The sequence below is a fragment of the Chaetura pelagica genome, unplaced genomic scaffold (genome assembly GCF_000747805.2).
Source record: "Chaetura pelagica isolate M959 unplaced genomic scaffold, ChaPel_1.0 scaffold82, whole genome shotgun sequence".
NCBI classification, from domain to species: domain Eukaryota; kingdom Metazoa; phylum Chordata; class Aves; order Apodiformes; family Apodidae; genus Chaetura; species Chaetura pelagica.
Window position 1 is genome coordinate 3623883 of NW_009952990.1, and position 18069 is coordinate 3641951.

General features: G+C 36.5%; 1 protein-coding gene across 1 annotated transcript in view; it reads left to right on the plus strand.

The window, feature by feature from the left end:
• The window catches only part of ELP2 (elongator acetyltransferase complex subunit 2), a 39691-nt gene that overhangs the window by 4936 nt on the left and 16686 nt on the right, over nt 1-18069 (plus strand). Inside the window, exons 2-11 of the mRNA XM_009996520.1 lie at nt 877-962; nt 2476-2626; nt 3800-3877; nt 5212-5276; nt 9513-9579; nt 10237-10371; nt 11307-11402; nt 13230-13330; nt 15237-15368; nt 15729-15878. Of these exons, the coding sequence (XP_009994822.1) occupies nt 877-962; nt 2476-2626; nt 3800-3877; nt 5212-5276; nt 9513-9579; nt 10237-10371; nt 11307-11402; nt 13230-13330; nt 15237-15368; nt 15729-15878 (1061 nt within the window). The remainder of the gene's footprint in view (nt 1-876; nt 963-2475; nt 2627-3799; nt 3878-5211; nt 5277-9512; nt 9580-10236; nt 10372-11306; nt 11403-13229; nt 13331-15236; nt 15369-15728; nt 15879-18069) is intronic.

Consider the following 18069-nt stretch of genomic DNA (forward strand, 5'->3'; position numbering starts at 1 on the left):
GGCTGCCGTGGCTCTGACAGCCCTGTCAGCGGCTGTGATGCTGCTGCCCGCCCTTTGGTCAGGTTCTGAAATGTTGCATGACTTTATAACTGATCTGCGGCGCCTTTACAGAAATCTCTCGCTATAAAACGGCAAGTTTCAGAGAGGTAAGAGCCACGAAATAATAAACTTTCAAGATGGAAATGTCTGAGACCCTTAAGAGGCCTTTGCTTGATAGTAATTGCAGGATTTGAAGTTGCTTAGTGCAACAAGCACTAAGCTTGTCAAATACATACATTATTGCCTTCAGGCATTTATAGAAGCTCGCTGACAAAGAGAATCTGTTGATTAAACTGTCAGTGTAATGTGCCTGTTGCTTTTAGGGGGGAGAAGTACTGAGGCAAAAATAGCTTTGTTTAATAGTGATGTAAGCTGCCATCCTTTTAACTGGTTACACTAAAACATTTTCTTCTTAAAATTTATTAGAACAAATTACTTCCAAAGAACTTGGAAATTAAATTTTCACGTGAAGCTTTGAATTCTGTTTGGTTAGATTTCTCTTTTTTATTTTTCTATTGCCCAAATAGACCAAACAAAAAAAGGAAATCTATAATTACACTGTTGGGTTTGAAAGTAGTTTTGAAAATAATTATTAATCACATGCATACACAACTCTAAATATTCTTGTGACTCAGAGAATACCTTTGTTCTTAAGCTGCCCTGCACAGTGCAGCTTATATTAGCCATACTTTTTTTTTTGGTTAAAACTTTGCTTACAGTTTTTACATGATAATTTGCATGCTATTTTGTGTATAGTGACCCATGTAACTGCTTATGTTATATTGACTGCTGTTACAGAGTCACTGTTGGCAAAACTTACCAAAATGTGTTTTTTAGCTTCTGAAACAGAGCTAATTTCTGGTGGATCTGATAAACAACTCATTCTTTGGGAATGGAATGGAAAAGGAACATGGGATAATCAGGTAAGCAGAAATAACCTCTTTTTAAAGCTGTCCCCTGCCCTAGTTGCTTACATAGATAAAACAAATAATTTGTAGTGTATTTCTTACTTACACCTCTTTGTTTTACCTTTACTATTGAACCCCATGTTTATCTCTGTATTCTGCCATGCTATGTTTTACTCTAAGTGTTTATGCTCTTTTCTGTAATTTATCTTCTTCCAATTTCTGGCCACTCCGTGTATCAGTGTAGTGTTAATATATAGGTAGTCTTACCAGGATGATAGACAAGTTGGGGTAGTTGTTTAAACAAGATTAAAAAGTTTTGTCAGAGAAACTGAGAAGAGTAAGGAGACATGATACTTTGTTGTTCATACTGTAAAATGTAAGGCAAGGGCATAGTATGGTGTAAAAGACCCTTAAGAATGAAAGGAAATGTAGATGAAAAAAACCTCTATTTTCTAACTTTTCAAATCTTTATTAAGCATTGGTTTGTGAATGCCTGTGTAGGTAACCCATCTCATAGACTATCTCAAACTAAACTTAGTTTGGCATTTTAAAGTGCATGAGAATGCATACGAAGGGGAAATGCACCTAGTTTGATGGGGAAATAGGCTCAGAAAGGAATAATTTCCTATCCTGATCCATTGTAACTGTTTATGTCTTTATTTAAAATAAATTGCAGATTTCCTTATTAGCCTTTTCCACTGAAGTCGTGCACAGCCTTGTCACAGTCTCTGAGAAAGAGTGTGGCTAAATATGTATAAATTCTTAAAAACAGGAAATATTTTATATTGGACCCATCAGAAATTCGTTCTAGGGCCTACCAAGCTGTGTTTTGGAAAGAGATGTCAAGTGTGCTTATGATGACGTTTGGATAAATGCTGGACAGCTTCTGGTTGCAGGATTAAAAGCTTCTCGTTTTTGTGTTTATGAGGAACAGATTCCATATTGAATCACCTGTATTAGTTTACTAGGAGAGCAGATACTCAAGTCTAAATTTAAAGTTTTTGTTTTTCATGTTGCTATTCTGAAGGGAGTAAAAAGCTCTTTTGATTTGCAAGAGCACACCAGCCATTGCTGCTAGAGCTGTAGCAGCTGCTCCTTATTCTGTTGTGTTCTCTGCTCTGTCTTCTTCACTAAGGGTCTCCAAACTTCTCTGAGATGTTCCTTAGGGTGAGGTGCAAGAGAAGGGGAAGAAAGAAAACTGCTCTTCCTAACTTCTGTATCATTTCTAGCTTTCCTCAAGGAATGGTGAGATTTGCATAGTCTACTCAGGACCATTTAATTTTGTTCAACTTTAAACAAAAGGTTACCAAGTTAATACTTGTAACTTCTCTTTCCCTTCTGTGTGATTTACTGGGATATGTTATAGCTTGATCATAGCTTGGCAGATGCTCTGCCGTTGCAGGCATACAACTAGTTTTTGGTATTAAATTACTTTATTTCTTAAAATGGCTTTAAAAATCTTGGATAAGTTATAGGAATTTAATTTTGTTCATTTGCATAACTTCGTAAAACTTTTTGATATGTTCAGCTTGTGAAAAGCATTCCTCTCAAAGGCCATGCTGAAGCTGTTTGTGCTGTGGATGCTGTCTACCAGTCAGATGAACCTGATATCAATGTGCTGATAGCTTCTGCAGCTTCTGACTCTACTGTGAGAATCTGGTCTTGGCATGGTTCAGAAGGTAATTTTTTTTAACATTTGGGATAACATGCTGGCTTAATAAAAGTGATAAATGCTTATTCATTGAAGTAATTGGCTAAATACTAAGATCTTTTAATGCAACTACTTTGATTTATCTTCAAACTTTGGTACACCAAACTACTATATTGCTCTTTGAAAGGCAGGGGTTATACTAGTTTAATCACTTCGGGTCAGATTTGTTCTGCAGAAGGATTTACCATTGTTTTTCATCAGACATGTGTTGGCTGAATGAATTTGTTTCTTTTTGAATAGTTATGCAAAATCTGATGATCTGAACAATCGTTTTGCTGTATAATGTGGGCATGAGCTAGCTATATGTGTGTGTGAAGTAAAATTACTTAGTAAAACAATCAATGCTGGCATTAGAAAGGTGAGATTAAACTAGTCTCTTCTGTGGTGTTACTGACTTGAGTCCAGTGAAGTGTGGAATAGTAGGATCTTGACTTGGTGAACTAGGCATTGGACACATGAGAACAGCTCTTTGAAATAGATTAAATAGGGCAGGTAATCTAGAATTGATACCTGAATTGTACCAACTGCATCTCAAGCTACTTTCTTTCTCACCTCGTGTACTTGAGGATTTCCCAATTCCCTGCCTACATGAATTGGTGTGAGTTGCCAGTCTTCAGTCCCAAGTTCTGGAAGGCATTTTTCATGCTCCTGACAAAGGCCATTAAGTCCTGTCCTCTATTTTTTCTCTTGCTGTTGTGGGTTCCAATAGTGGAAGGACCAATTCCTGCTTCTGCAGAGAGTTTTTTCTGCTGATCTGTTATTTACTGTGATCTTGATGGATTGCCAGTGTGACCACTTCTAGGATCTAAGGGGTGTTGGCAGACTTTTATTCATCTCTCTGTCAGCTCTTGTAGCAAAGGCATTCAGATTTAGCTTCCTATGTAGTGAATTCTGTTGCCACAGGATATAATTTGCAGTATTTATAGCTTCTGATGTGTTACCACAGTGAAGCTCTACAACTTTAATACTCAGCTAACTCTGTGGCCTTACAGAAGATAACATTATTTAGGCTTCTCAGTTTTTCAGCTCCTTAAAATGACAGTGAATGGGAAATTTGAATTACATAATGTAGTAGGAAATGACAGTATAACTGTAATACTTATGGTGAATGAGACCAATACTGTCTATTCTTGTTTTCCAGCTAAATGCATTGAAATTCTGCAGTTTGGAAATGGATTTGTTATGGATGTCTGCTTATCCTTCTTGCCTGGCAGCAATGGTAAGTACAGCTGCACATCTTAAATATCCTGCAGGAAATGTAAAATCTAAGAAATCCACCAAATAGATTTTCATTTGATTGACTCCAGACCCTTGTGCCATATTTTTTGTTTCCTACAGCTGCTGGTTATATTTCAAGTTTTTCACTGAACTGTTCTTAGCAATAGGAAGAATACTGGGTGGTTACAGTGTGTTCAAAATTATGCTCAAATGGGAGTTGAGCAGTTGAGACAGAGAGCTTAAAAAGGGGATAACAGTGCTGTAAGTGAATGGTATGGGATGATGCTGTTAGTTTCACCCATTCCTTGTAATGTTGCTACTGCATATGTTTGTTTTTGTTGTTTGGATTGAAGGGCAGGATCCAGAAAAAGAATCTACAGGCTGCATCAAAAATTGCAAATTAACAAGCAGTGGTTATCACCTATTCAGTCTTAAATGTGAAAACTTTGAGATACTGAACAAGTTTAACCAGACTGTTTAGTATGACTTATGTAGTTTTCTGTTAACACAGATGTTCAGATTTTGTAGCCTGCCACAGACATCTTAGTCTGTTGCAAATCTGTAGCTTTTTTTTTTTTTTTTTTTTTTTAAAGCTAAATGTATCCTCAGTTCAAATACAGATGTTGAATTAGGTTTGAGTATCATTAGAGCCTTTCACCTGGATGGAGGAGTGACAGGCTCCCCATAGAAAAAGTACTGAAGTTTCTTAACTCGCGTAGAGTTTTCAACTATTTGCTGCATGTGTTCCACACTGATGTGTTTTTTGCTTGTTTGTCTTCAGAGCAGTGACACAGAAGTGTATTTTATTCTTTGGCTTGGGAGAATTCTGGGAGATATGAAAGCTCTGTTGAGATTAATTTTCCTATTTGGAAGCCCTAATGTCCATTTCCAGAGTGTGTCTGATATCAAAACAGCATCTGCACCACTGAAGAACTTTAAACCAGTCTCTGTTTTTCCTGTGAAAATACTAACAGGTGCTTGTTGAGATGAACTTTAAAGGCTTGAGGGTAAACACAATTAACTTAAAATATCTAATATTTTAATTTTCCCAAGAAACATGAGCCTGAAGGAAACTACTCTTTAGCATATTAAGTATTTGTAAATAGTATTTACATGCCTAAATAACTTGTGAGTTTTGTGTTCTTGAAATACTGGTTTATTTTGAACAGTATTAGTTATCTAATTTAGAAAGCATAAAAAAGTGGTATGCTTGCCTGTTTGTATTAACAAAAAATTAGTACAGTATCAAGAAATATTTATATAATTTTTCACATTATATAATAATATATTTTGTAACTTGAGTAATGAGGGCTTTTCTGTTTTTTCCCTTTCCAGCACCTGTATTGGCTTGTGGTGGTGATGACTGCAAAATACATTTGTTTGTACAGCAGAATGGCCAGGTAATTAGTTTCTGTCTCTTGCTCAGAACATTACTCAGCTCTTCTGCTTCTTTTCTTTCTATATGTGCTGCTGATTTTTTGAGGTTCTTCAATAACTGCTCTCTATCTCTAGATAGCCATCTCATACAGCTACCACTGTTCAACAAGTTCATCTGGTTTTCTAGGTAATGATGAGATGTACATGCAGAATGTTGAAGTTGTATTTGGTGAATAAAAGTGTTTTCTTGTGTTTTCCCTGTGTGAAGACAGCCTGTGTTTATATTCTCACTGACTTAAAATAGCTACAAATATCCATCTTCACTAAGCATCCATGTACTGAATCATTCACATGGTTCTCCATCACTCCCTTAAAAAAACCCCCCTTAAACCACAAACACAGCACCATGCTCCAGTGAACCTGCCATTCAGAAACCCCCATTGAAATTAGCATACGTAGGAACCACTTTTTGGATTTGTTCAGGCATAGACCCCTTAGAGATTAAAGAACAGATGCTTCTTTTTGCTTTCTGAGAGGGATAAAAGCTACTTTTTAGATAATTTTGCCTGTTCATGAAATAATAAGATTTTTTTATTGTCCATAAAATAAATCCTTCATCCTTTATCTGCTATGCTCTGTGTTTCTATGACCACAAAGCAGGAAAGAAAGGGTTTCTTTCCTAGCTTTTTTCTCCCCCCCCCGCCATAACTCATGAGCTAAATCAGTTCAATGACATTCTCTGGGAATTAGCAATGGCAGAATGCCACTTGTGATTCCCGGTGTGCTAAAGAAAGACTTCTTTGTCAGAGTTTGTGCAGCTGATTTTCCTTATTCAAAAAATGGAACTTGTTTTCTTGTATGGTTCAGTTGAACAGATAATAATGCAGTGTGACTGCAAAAAGTGTTCCAGAACTTATTTTGTCAGTCGTTAACCAAACTTTTGAGTATAATAGCAGTCTTAGCCATTCTTAAATGCAGTCAGTCTGTGGAGGATAAAGGAGGGTAATTGGAATAAGCAAACTCTAGCTTTAGCTTTATAAGCAAGTTCATGCTGCTCTCTTTTTTTGGAGGTAGGAAACTTTAATCTTACAAGGGATGAGGAATTTTCTGTAATTTTACATGTGTTATTTTTAACACATTTTATATCAATTTTAGCAAGTATTTTCACCACTTGTCATGGCAGAGTTGGGGTTCAGAGTGTCTCTTTAAAAGAGGTAGAACTTGTGGTTGGTGTCTATTCTAACTTTTTGGGCATATCTTTTCACTAAGTAGACTGTTCAGGCCTCAAAGAGAAAAGCCCAAATTCAGTTCCTGGTGTAGTAAAAGTGCCTGTGATAGTGCATCGCGACTATTAATAGAACAAAAACATCCTTGTGAGCCTTCTGACAGCAATTCCTTCCTAGCTGCTAAAGGGAGGCTCTCCTTAGTCAGGTTCTCTCAGATCTGCTGACACCTTTTTATGGCTTCTGTAGCTCTACTTTTGGAGGTATTTAAAGGTAATATTAATGTTTTCCTATAATTTTTCACAAGAACTCAGTTTAGAAGAGTGATTATAATCTAAACTTCTGCATCCTTCCCTCACTAGTAAGGGCTTGTAGCTCTGTCCTGTTAATTTTGAGTCTTGGGAGCCTTTCCCTTTAGTTAATGTCCTAAAAAGATTGTATGAACCCAAAGGTAGATTCTAATTTTTTTATGGGACATTCTAATGAAACTTGGAGGGCACTGTTACACTCTGAGGGAGGATGAGGCATCTTCAGTTAGCTGGTGAAGACTACCTTTTGGTAAACTCATGAGTTTTACAGTTGAAATATATTTATTAATAAAAAACTGCTTGGTTTTTGAAATTGAGTGGGCAGGCTTCAAATCCTTTAAGACTCTACTGAGAGATCTCTTACTGTGGTAAACAGTAGAGAGAAAATAATCTCTACTTTTCAGGGTTCTTGAAAGAGAGTATTGATTTATGAAATTACTTGAGGGGAAAAAAAGTCTTCCAGAAACCATTATATGTTGTTCTGCTTGAGCTGTTACAGGTCTATGGAGGGGAAGCAAGTAAACTGGAAGATCAAAATAGACCTTTAAAACAAAACATCTCTATGTTGAATTTGGTTTCTGTGAGAAGATTTTACTGTGCATGTTTGAGTATGTTTCCCCCAAATTATTTGGCCTAATTTAAAAGAGGAATAAGAGATTCAAAGACAGTTTGGGCTCTTTCTAATTCTACAAGACTTAGAGCTGGATAGAGAAGAGATATTGCATCTAGAGTCCAGTGGAGAAAACTGGAAAAATTTGGACCTCTGTTACATTATGTCACAATTGTCAAGTTTGCCTGACAGTACTACCAGACTGTCCTTCAGGGTCATGTACCCAAAGTATGGGCAGAGTTAGTTGTGCCGAGTGTGCTGCACATATCCACAGACAACAGGTTTCATGACTTCTGTTTCTACAGAACAGCTTTGTTCTTTGCCTAAAAGAGACGAGCCCAGATTTCTGCTATGTAAAAATGTTCAGAGATAACTTCAGGCATGGGAAAGCCTGTGAAGTAGGTGGAGCCATGAGTTTTTGTTAGATGCAGCTGTTGGTACTTTAATTTCCAGTAATCTTAAGTATCCTGTAAGGACCCAGGGGAAAACTGAAATGGAGGAGGAGAAAGCTGAGACTATAGAAACAAAAGCTATAAAAACGAGACAAATGACAGCTTAAAATACTTGCAAGTATAACCTAGGCAATCATAAAACCGTTGACTGAATAATTTAAAAATAATTACCACTCTTTGATCTCATTTCCTGGGCTGTTCGTGCCTTTATTTACACATAACCAGTTGGATGTTTAACATAAACATCTATCTGGAATGCCACATCCAGAAGTGCCTGTGAGTGCAGAAGTGACAGGCCAAATGAGACTTAGGTGGTTGTGAAACACATTCTTAAGATGAAAACTTTATGATTTGTAAGTTTCTATTAAGCTGTTCTGGTCACGTATCTCATATACAGATTGTTCTGTAACATAAAGAATGCGAATGTAGAATGAGGAGAAGCTGAGCAACGTTATCTGATGGGACGGTGATTTTGGGGAATACCCAGGAAAGTTTGGACCAAAGAGAAGAGGCACTGATATCTGACTGTGTTTATTTAGCTGTAAAATTGTTTAGATGAATTACCATTGTTCACTATCTTCTCTGAAGCTGAAGACAGAGATTTTGAGAGAGGCTTTATGATTGTGGTGTTTTTAAATTTTCTTCTTTTATTATTTTTTATTACAAATCGAGAAAGATAATTCAGTTTCAGTCTTGTGCCAAGAGTAAAGACTGTCTTCAATCTTATATCTTATTAGGCCTAGGTAAGGGATTTAGCAGAATAGAATGCAAGAAATAATGTTATAGTTATTAGTTTGCACTAAACTACACTCACATTTTAAGTGTACTGATTATTTCAGAGATTTTAAGTCAAGCCTGGGATCAAAAAAATCACAGAACTAAGGCTTTTTCTGGGCAAAGAAAATATAAATGTTTTAAATGCATTTAAGCAATGAAGACTTCTACCTTACTTGAATCAAAACAAAATGGTATTATATATGCTATGAATGAAAATATACTAATGATGTAAGCTCTTAGTAAGAAATCTGGGCTGTGTTTTTGTTCCTGTGTTCTTGAGCCTGTGTTCATGTTGAGGTTTCTATCAGCAGATGGTTCTTGATACTTGCCTTCCTCACAAGCTTAGTCAATAAGCCTAAGAAACATAGGAAATATTTTTGGCCCCACAAGTAATTCTTAGTATTATATTACAAATTAGTTATTTAAATAATTTGATAACTTCTACCCTTCTTTTTACACTTGATTTTACTGGTATTAATTTCCCACATCATCTGCAGTTTCATCTACTTCACATGTGTAATACAAATTATTTACCATATCTGCATTACATTATTCTTTGTGTACCACTATAAGCCTGATAAACTAAAGAAAAAAATCATCTGTATCATAGAGAGACTGTAGTCTCTTGAAGGTGAACACGTTAAATTTTTATTCTTTCCTGCTCACTTATGGGAAGTGCCATGTTCTAACACATTTACCCAATGGTGGCAAAACCAGAACAGCCTATTTAGAGTCCATCAGTAAATTACAATCCTTAGTAACAGCTTATTTTTCTGATTTCAAATAATAGAAGCTGTAAACATAGTAGACTTGAAAATTCAAAGCTGGTTGCTTATATTTGAGTGATAACTAAGTGCATTTCTGTGATATCATAAGAATTTGTATTCAGTTTCAGAAAACGTTGGTACTCCCTGGCCATGAAGATTGGATAAGAGGTGTTGAATGGGCAGTCTGTGGTCAGTATGAAAGATGAATGAAGTTATATACTGGTTTAATAACAGTACTACTGTTTTACCTTTCCCACAGGTGGCTTGATGCACTGTAGCACCTAAGCTTTTGTGGTTGTGATTTTTTTTATGATGGTGGTACAAATATTAAAAGTCAAGCTAGAACTCTGTGCTGTTAAGACATAAGAATTCTTGAGCATACACTACAGTTCAATTTTAATTATCAGAATTATGACTACAGTAGGATTGATACAGAACACTTATGTATTGTGTTTGCATCCTGGGTTTTGTCTTGTTTCCTTCAAGTATGTTTACCTGACATTTACAAATGCAAACAAATAGAAATTTTACTGATTTGTCCTTTTCAATGTGCAGGGAGTGAAGGCCGTAGGTAGTAAGGAAGTGTATATACAGTATTGACAGTGTCTTGTATGACTTATCAGGAAAAAAATGTCCATAGTCAGTGTGTTCTAAACTAGTGGAGAGTTTGAAATGGGAGAATATGTTTATGTTGAAATAGAACAGCAGTACATAGTACTGTGTACAACAGGAACATTAGGATAATACTGTATGTAGTACATGTTTGGAAAGATGGTAGATTAGTCATGGCAGTGGTTGCTATGAAAACATGGCTCTAATTTTTTTCTTTCTTTTAAATTCAAACAGGTGAAGACCTTTTCTTAGCAAGCTGTGCTCAGGATTGTTTGATAAGAATTTGGAAAGTGTTTGCAAAATCAAAGCAACTTCCAGAAATTGAAGATGGTTTGATAAGACTGAAAGAGAATGTTTTTACTGTCAAAGGTAGGCAACAGCTGTAAAATTCTCTTGCACAGCTTCTCACTTGAGCATCTGTTTGTGTTTTTAGGGTGGCTGACAAGGTGTTTCTTACCTTACTTGTTTTGGTTCTTGTATTAAAAGAATCTGAGACCAATTTGACTGCATTAGTTTTTTTCAGCTATTGGAAAAAAATAAGTTGTTGTTTTAAAGCTGTGACTATGGAAAATTAATGATGAGTTACAAACAGTGGTAAAGGAGTGAGAGAGCTTAATATCAGCTTGCATTGTTACACATATTCCAAATGTAGTTACAAAGTCAGGAGATGTATTTGTCTATGAGAGGTAAGCTGTTGTTCTATTCTCCTCCAGTTGGATAGCATCACTTTAATTTTATTTGGAATTCCATGCATTAAGAGGTGCTGCTATTTCTTAAATCTTAGAAAAATACTGGAGGTAACAGATAAGTATGTGCGGGCTTAATTCTTTGTTATTTAACATACTGTTGACTACTGTAACATCAGAAGCTTGCAATACTGACATTGCAGGATAAATTATTAGGCAATTTAGGTAATATGATGTAGTTCACATGATGTGTGTAAAAAGTCATGCTGGTTGCTGCAAATCCTCATTCATTGTTCGAAGTATCTTAATGCTTGTATTTACAGTCATTTTGAGATGTTAATGTGCTTAAGCTAAGAGTATGGCTAGTGCCAATGGCAATGAGTTTATTTCAAAGTTGCTTTAGAGTTCTCCAGAAGTTCTGTGATAGCACTCTGAGGCAAGTGTCTGACCTCTTAATGTCACTCTGGTACTCAGCTTGCAGCCAAGTAGATTTTCAAGGAGCTGTTCAATATCAGTAGATGGTGAAAGCAGTTGATTTTTTTTTTCCCACTGAAGATATCAGAAATGACCTAGTCTTGAATTTTAGAAAGAAATGTGTTTTTCTCTGATTTGTGGTAGATACCGATACAACATATGCAGTTACTTTGGAGTCTGTGTTGGCTGGTCATGAAAACTGGGTGTATGCAGTTCACTGGCAACCTCCGTTTTCCAAAGGTAAAAAGATACTAAATACTTAGCTGTTGTGTTAATTGTTGTATACACAGAGTACAGTCACATGTGTATTGTGTTTGCATGTTCACTTGTCACTGTGGACTATGAAAATGTTGAAATCCTGCAGGTGATGTTTTATAAGTAAAGGGATGTTTGGCTGAATGTGCTGCAACAGCACATCTTATGGCACAGGCTCTGTCATTGTGTATTGTATCGTGCTCTCTCTTACTTGTGTTTTGTTTAATGAATGGAGTAATTGAGCTGTACTGGCTTTATTGTAATTGATTCGCTGTTTGTGGAATAAAAAGTAGTTTAATCAATCAGTATGAATTAATAGCTCTAATATTCTTACCTTGGTACATTTATTTGAAATGTGTATTGTTTATAAAGTTATCATGAACTCGAGAGCATTCTTTTCTTTCTCTTGGTCTCGAAAGGAACAAATAGCAACATTCAGAAGATTAATCTTCACTCACCCATGCATTAATATAGCATGCCAGAGATTCCTGGAGTATCAGTTTTCTCTAGCTAGCATGTAGCTTTAAGGCTTTCATGCAGACTCTCATTGGAAAAAAAAAAAAAAAGTTATTTACAGAGTAATATTGCATCTTGCCCCAGTCTTTATTTTAAAATCCTTAAATTCTGACAGCCTTGTTTGTGGTACTCATTTGCTGCTGCGTGTCCGCCTGGACTGTAAGAGAGGGAGATTCTTGATTTGACGTTCTTGCACCATCAGAATGCCTTTCCAATTGGAGTATTGGCAAAGGGTTACTAATGGGAGGTGACTTCACCAGTACAAAGCACAGCTTTTTTTTTTCCCAGTGTTTTTAAAACAATTGAACAGCAGAGTGCAATTAAAATGTCAGAATAGTCGCAGTGGAAGACATAGGACTTGCTTTAGAAATTACTGACTTAGTTATCTCTTCTTTCACTTTTTCCTTTAAACACCCATAGAAGATTTTGCCTGTTAAAGAAAGGTTTAGGCAAAACATAGTCATGTAAGTCCTGCGCTGCAATCTGAAAAACTGTCCAGTTAGACAATGAAGTTTTCCAGGTATCATGCCTCTGCATATGTGCAACTGCTTGCATTCTGTAGCCTGCCCAGTCATGGGTTCTCCAAAATAGATTTTCTTCTTCAGTAGAGGCAGGCTGTTCTGGGAGAGACATTCTTAATGCAGAAGGTAGAAGTTTGGTATGATGTAAGATATGGCCTCAGGAGATGCCCGTCTATGTTTATATTGTCAAGAAAGGCTCCCCAGCAGTCCCAGGCTTTTCCCAACGGGATGATGAACCGATTTCTTCTTTTCTGTTATGGCCTTGTTGGGAAGTTGTCTCAAGTGTTTCACAGCATTCTGGGGAACAGTTCTTAACTGCTGTATGTATTACAAGGTGCTAGAGCCTACTGAAGTCTGTAGTGAATCTAACAATTTGGAAAAAAAATACAGTAAATTCTGGTGTAGAGATTATTTTATTTTAAACTGAAAATCTCTGTAAATACCAATTTGAGGAACAGAACTGAGAACTGCTATGCAATCTCTCTGTGAAGCTCTGTTTTCATCCAAATTACATTTGTTTCAATGTCAATTTGGAGTGAATAAACAGTAGAATATGGTTGTTCTCATGTACATGTTTAACATTTCCTTTGAGAGGCTATGGCTTAAAAATACAATACCTCCTAATGACCATTTAGTACGAATGCAGAGCCTGTTACTGCATGACACATCTCTGATGCTGAGCCATTTTCATAGCATGTTTGGATTTCAGTATGACCTAATTCTTTCAGAAAGTTTTCTCATAGATTGTAGGGTAATTGCTTTCCTTGTGCTGTAGATGGCAGCATGCAACAACCAATGAGGATATTGTCTGCATCAATGGACAAAACTATGATCATCTGGGAACCTGATAAGGAATCTGGAGTCTGGCTAGAACAGGTAAGTGTCAGTCTTTCTCACAATACCTGCTGTACTCAAGTTGCATTTCCAGTATTGTGCGTGTACTGGAGGGAACAAAAACTGTAACTCTATGAGAGAAAGGCAGAAGCATCTTCCTGCAAAAATACTCATTCTCATGCTGCCTTGCAAATAAAACTGTGTTTTTAAAAAATGATGTGATGCAGTGTGGTTTTTGTTGCTTCTTTGTTTTCTGATTACTGTATTGGGGAGTTCTTAAGGGGAGCTTGTGCTCATTTGGCTTTCATAGTGTAGCAAGCATGGTGCTGCATAGTAAAACACAGTGTTTGTTCCTGCTAAGAAGACGGAGAAGCCATCCTGAATTATTTGTAGTTAATCCTTGTAGGAATTTGCAATCCACGTGGGAATGTGCACCCAAGCAGTTACTACAGAGCAGCTGACGTGCACTTACTTCACAAGCTTGGTTTTACTCACAGCAACTTGTTCATGGGTTGTGTCATTAGGTTTTTCTTCCATTTGAGCTAGTTACCTGTGTTTCACTATAGCATTTTGAATGCTGTTCTGACGGGGAACAACCTAAATAAAGTAGTAATACAACTAGGTTTGTCAAGTGCTTTGATAGATGTCTGACCTGCTTTCAGCTGACCTGCTTTTCCAAATTGCAGTAGTTCAGCTGAAATTGTTTCTTTTGGGTATTGCCAACCATTGTTTATGGTTTTTACCGTCATGAAGAAAGTTCTAATCCTCTCTTAAGAGAAAAAAAAGAATATTACAGTAGGCGGATTGAATTTTTCCCCTGTTGCACTGAAAGGTTCCTGTGCCTTTCTACTTGAATTAGTAATTTGTTCATAATAGGGTGGTCACAGAGAATGCCATTTGTTGTCCCTAGTTGTCATACTTAGTTATGGCTAAATTGACAAGCTTCTAAAAATGGTTTGTGCAGTAAAGTTTGTTCCAAGTTATTACTCTTTCTTTGTGCATTCCATTTGCACTGGTTAAACCTCAAACACAAAACTTGCAGTTTGGATCAAATATTTCAACTGCAGCAATTCTTTTTGCATTGAGGGAAGGGAACGTGAGCTGGAATCCTGCAGGCAGAAAAGGTGCAAGGGAAACATCCCATTTTCTCTCTCATCTGTTTTGGTATGATGAACAGGAGGTCTTCACAAAATCATTCCCTTGCTGAGAGGTGAGACCGGAGTTCTGCCTCTAGCATAGCTTATCAAAGTCACTTCCATATGAGCAGTATTTTTTTTTTTAAATGAATGCTAAGAAAATGAACATACTGGTCCACGCTGCCATTTAGAATGAGGTAAGGATTAATTTCATTGTGATCTTAAAAGCAGCTGTATAAAAATGGAGGAATTTCCAAGAGTTCAGCTTGAAAGGAATAGTGCCCTTATCTCTTGAATAACACTTGAAAACGCAACTTTAATAATAATTTACTGTGATTATAAAATTGGAAGAGCACTAGAGCATCTATAAGGTGTGTGTGTGTATGCATACGTATATGCACAGGCACAAGGGAAAGCTTGGCCAGAATATGCCACAGAAGGAATATGAAGCAAGTTGCAGGGATTTATGGAGGAAGAAGGAAGTAGAAATATGAATCTTGGAAACGATGAAGGAAAAAAAAAAAATGGGGAAACAGTTGCATCCAGCAGACTGGTCTGAAATGTAGAAAGATTGGGTTCTCATCTAGTGTAGTGGTTTGTTTCCCCTGGTTGACTGACCAAGATCCTATCTGGATGTTTATGAAGAGAAGCTCCCTTAAAGCAGCATGCAGTTTTAATTTCCATGATATTTAGTGCTCAATGTTCTTTAAATGTGTTTTTGTGTGTAATGTGAACTGTTGCCTATAGCTAAATTTTAATCTCATGAGATTAGGCCGTTTTCATGGATATTTCACTTCTAAACATTAATTCAGGTGCGGGTAGGTGAAGTGGGTGGCAATACCCTTGGATTTTTTGACTGCCAATTTAGTCCAGATGGTTCAATGATCATTGCTCATGCTTTTCATGGAGCACTACACCTTTGGAAACAGGCTACAGTTAATAAGGTACGTTATATTATTACTATTATTAGTACTATTATTACTTGAAAGAATTACACTTGTATGTCACTTGAGCTACGTTCTATTGTTAGTAGAAAAGAGTAACAGTACATTTTAAAGTTAATGACTGAAACAGTCTTTGAATATAATATTCTGTAGGAGTCTCTCCTGCACGGAAGGGAGGTTGCAGTCTCGCGTGCTCTGAAACCTGTTGCCTGCCTGTAGGAAATGTGAAGTCAATTAACTGCTGTGTTTTTTTTTTTATTTTGTTTTTTTTAATAAGGATGTTGATACTTTTATTTTTTATTAGAATATGCCACTCAATCAGTTGAAAAATTCTTGCTGTTTTGGTGACTTTTTTGATAGAAAGAATGGACTCCAGAAGTTGTGATTTCAGGACACTTTAACAGTGTAGAAGATGTAAAGTGGGACCCAGAAGGAGAGTTTATCATCAGTGTTGGTTCTGATCAAACTACTAGACTCTTTGCTCCGTGGAAAAGAAAACATGAGACAGAGGTATGATCTTCAGACTTTTTGTGAGGTTGGTAAAGAGTTCTTGTCTGTCCTGGGTTTGGAACAAATCACCTAAATATAACTTGTACTTTAAATTTCCCCAAGCTATGATCTATTCAAAACTGCTTGTGTAAATGTTTGGTTTGGTCATTCAGTATGTGCTGTTTTAACTTTAAAAATACTAGTGGCAGAGTTTTAGAAATCACATGGCATGACTTCTGTGTAATCCTGAGTTCATCTCTGGGTTACATTCAGTAAGTTTCTTCCAAGTTTCTTCTTAAAAACCAGGCTGTGCAGTAATTCAGAAGAATAAATACATGGTTGATAGTAATAACCACCTATTGACCTTGTTAAACACTTGACTTAGCATTGCTACAGGTAATCATAAAGAAACTCTAATCTTGTGTAAAAAAACACAACAAGTAATTTAAGCAAAGTTCTCACTGTATTTCTTATGCTATTTTGTTTAAGACTGTTACTGCCTTACCAAAGTGATTATCTGAATTGCATTAAGTGCAGTTGGTATCTGTGGAAACAATTTTTAAGGAAGAATTATTCCTGAATAACTTTGTGTGTTCAAAATAGGTCTAAATTTTGATGTGGGAAATCCTGTCTAGGAATGCAGAAGTTCCTGTTTCCATTTGATCATGCATATTCCTGAGCTACAAATACAGCTTTTCCTGGCAGAGCAGTACTAATGTTCCATTTAGGAAACTGACAGAAACCAGACTGATTGAAGTCATGTAAAGCCCTGTGCAAACTGCTATTAGGTGTGGGAGGCAAAGCGTAGTTATTGCAACTGTCATATCAAAGCTTTTTAAAGTGGAGACCAGCACAGGATATCTGATTTTTTTTGGGGAGGATGAATTAGACATTGGTTACTTTATTGCCTTTTTAACAGGCCACATGGAAGTGGTGGCAACCCCAGCTCAAGCGCTAAGCTTTGTCTTGTGTTGTAGGAAAGGCATCTCCAGTTTCCTTCCCTGCATTTTCCTGTAATCTCCAATTTAGAGGGTACAGCAGCTCTGTGGAAAAAGTAATGTGTTGGATTTGACATATGGGAACAAAGTTCAGGACTAGCACATGATGTAAGTTGGCAGCATTCAAAAGAGTTATCAATATCATGTTCTCTGTGAGAAGCACCACTCTTTATTATGTGTGCTACTTGCGAATTTTTAATTCTGTTTTCAGAAAGAGCTGAGCTTTGTATGATTTACCTGTACAGCTGTTCCTGGTGTCTGTGAAACTTCTGAATTCATTGATTTAGCAGACTGTTTGCAGTCTTTGTGTCTAAGTTTGGTGTGCACTTAATTATTCAAATATTTTTCGTGTTCTGGCACAGAACAGACACCTGGCAAGTATCAACACTTGTTGGATAGGATGTGGGAGAAAGTTATAGTATCCTGTTGGTGGGGTGAGGTGGAGGGTCAAGATAGGAACGTGTTCAGGACTTCTGAACCATGAAAACCAGATGGTTAGTTCTGCTGCTCATGAACTTAGATAACATAGGTGTTTAAAATGCCTTACTTGCTTTATCATACCAAGTACAACAACTGAAAAATTACAAGTGACATCTGATGTTTGTCTGAACAAGACATAATGGATGGTTCAGGTTATCTATGAAAAGTTAATATTACAGCTCAGTGTTCCAGTTTTTCTCAATAGAAAGGAAACTGTTACATACAGATAGTTAATCTTTGTTCTGATTTTGTACTGGATTCAAATATCAGAAATAAGGGATAACAATCAGCTTCAGTTTTTCATGCACATTTGCACCCTGATTTTTCTGAAAGAAGCTTATTGTGTGACTTATGCAGGCCTCTGTTTTGTTTTTCATTCCTGTTTTTCATTCCTGTGTTTGAGGGTAAAAAGGGTTTATTGCACTGTTGGTTTGGGTGTTTTTGTGTTTGTGTGGTTTTGGGTTTTCTTTTTTTTTTATATCCATTATTTAAAAGAATGTGTTTTTCTCATTGGAAAATAATCAGGCTCTTGTGAAAACATGAGATTTTGTAGGATCTCTCAAATATTCCATTCAGGTCTTATCAGAAGCTTGAAATTCAAAATTCAATTGAATTTTTAGTGTGGCATATGCAGTTTACAGTCAACATAATGCTTTTCCTTTTGTTTGTATGATTCCTAGTACAATGTAAATTTTATCTTGGCTGGAAGTTTCCAGGCACTGTAATACTGAAGT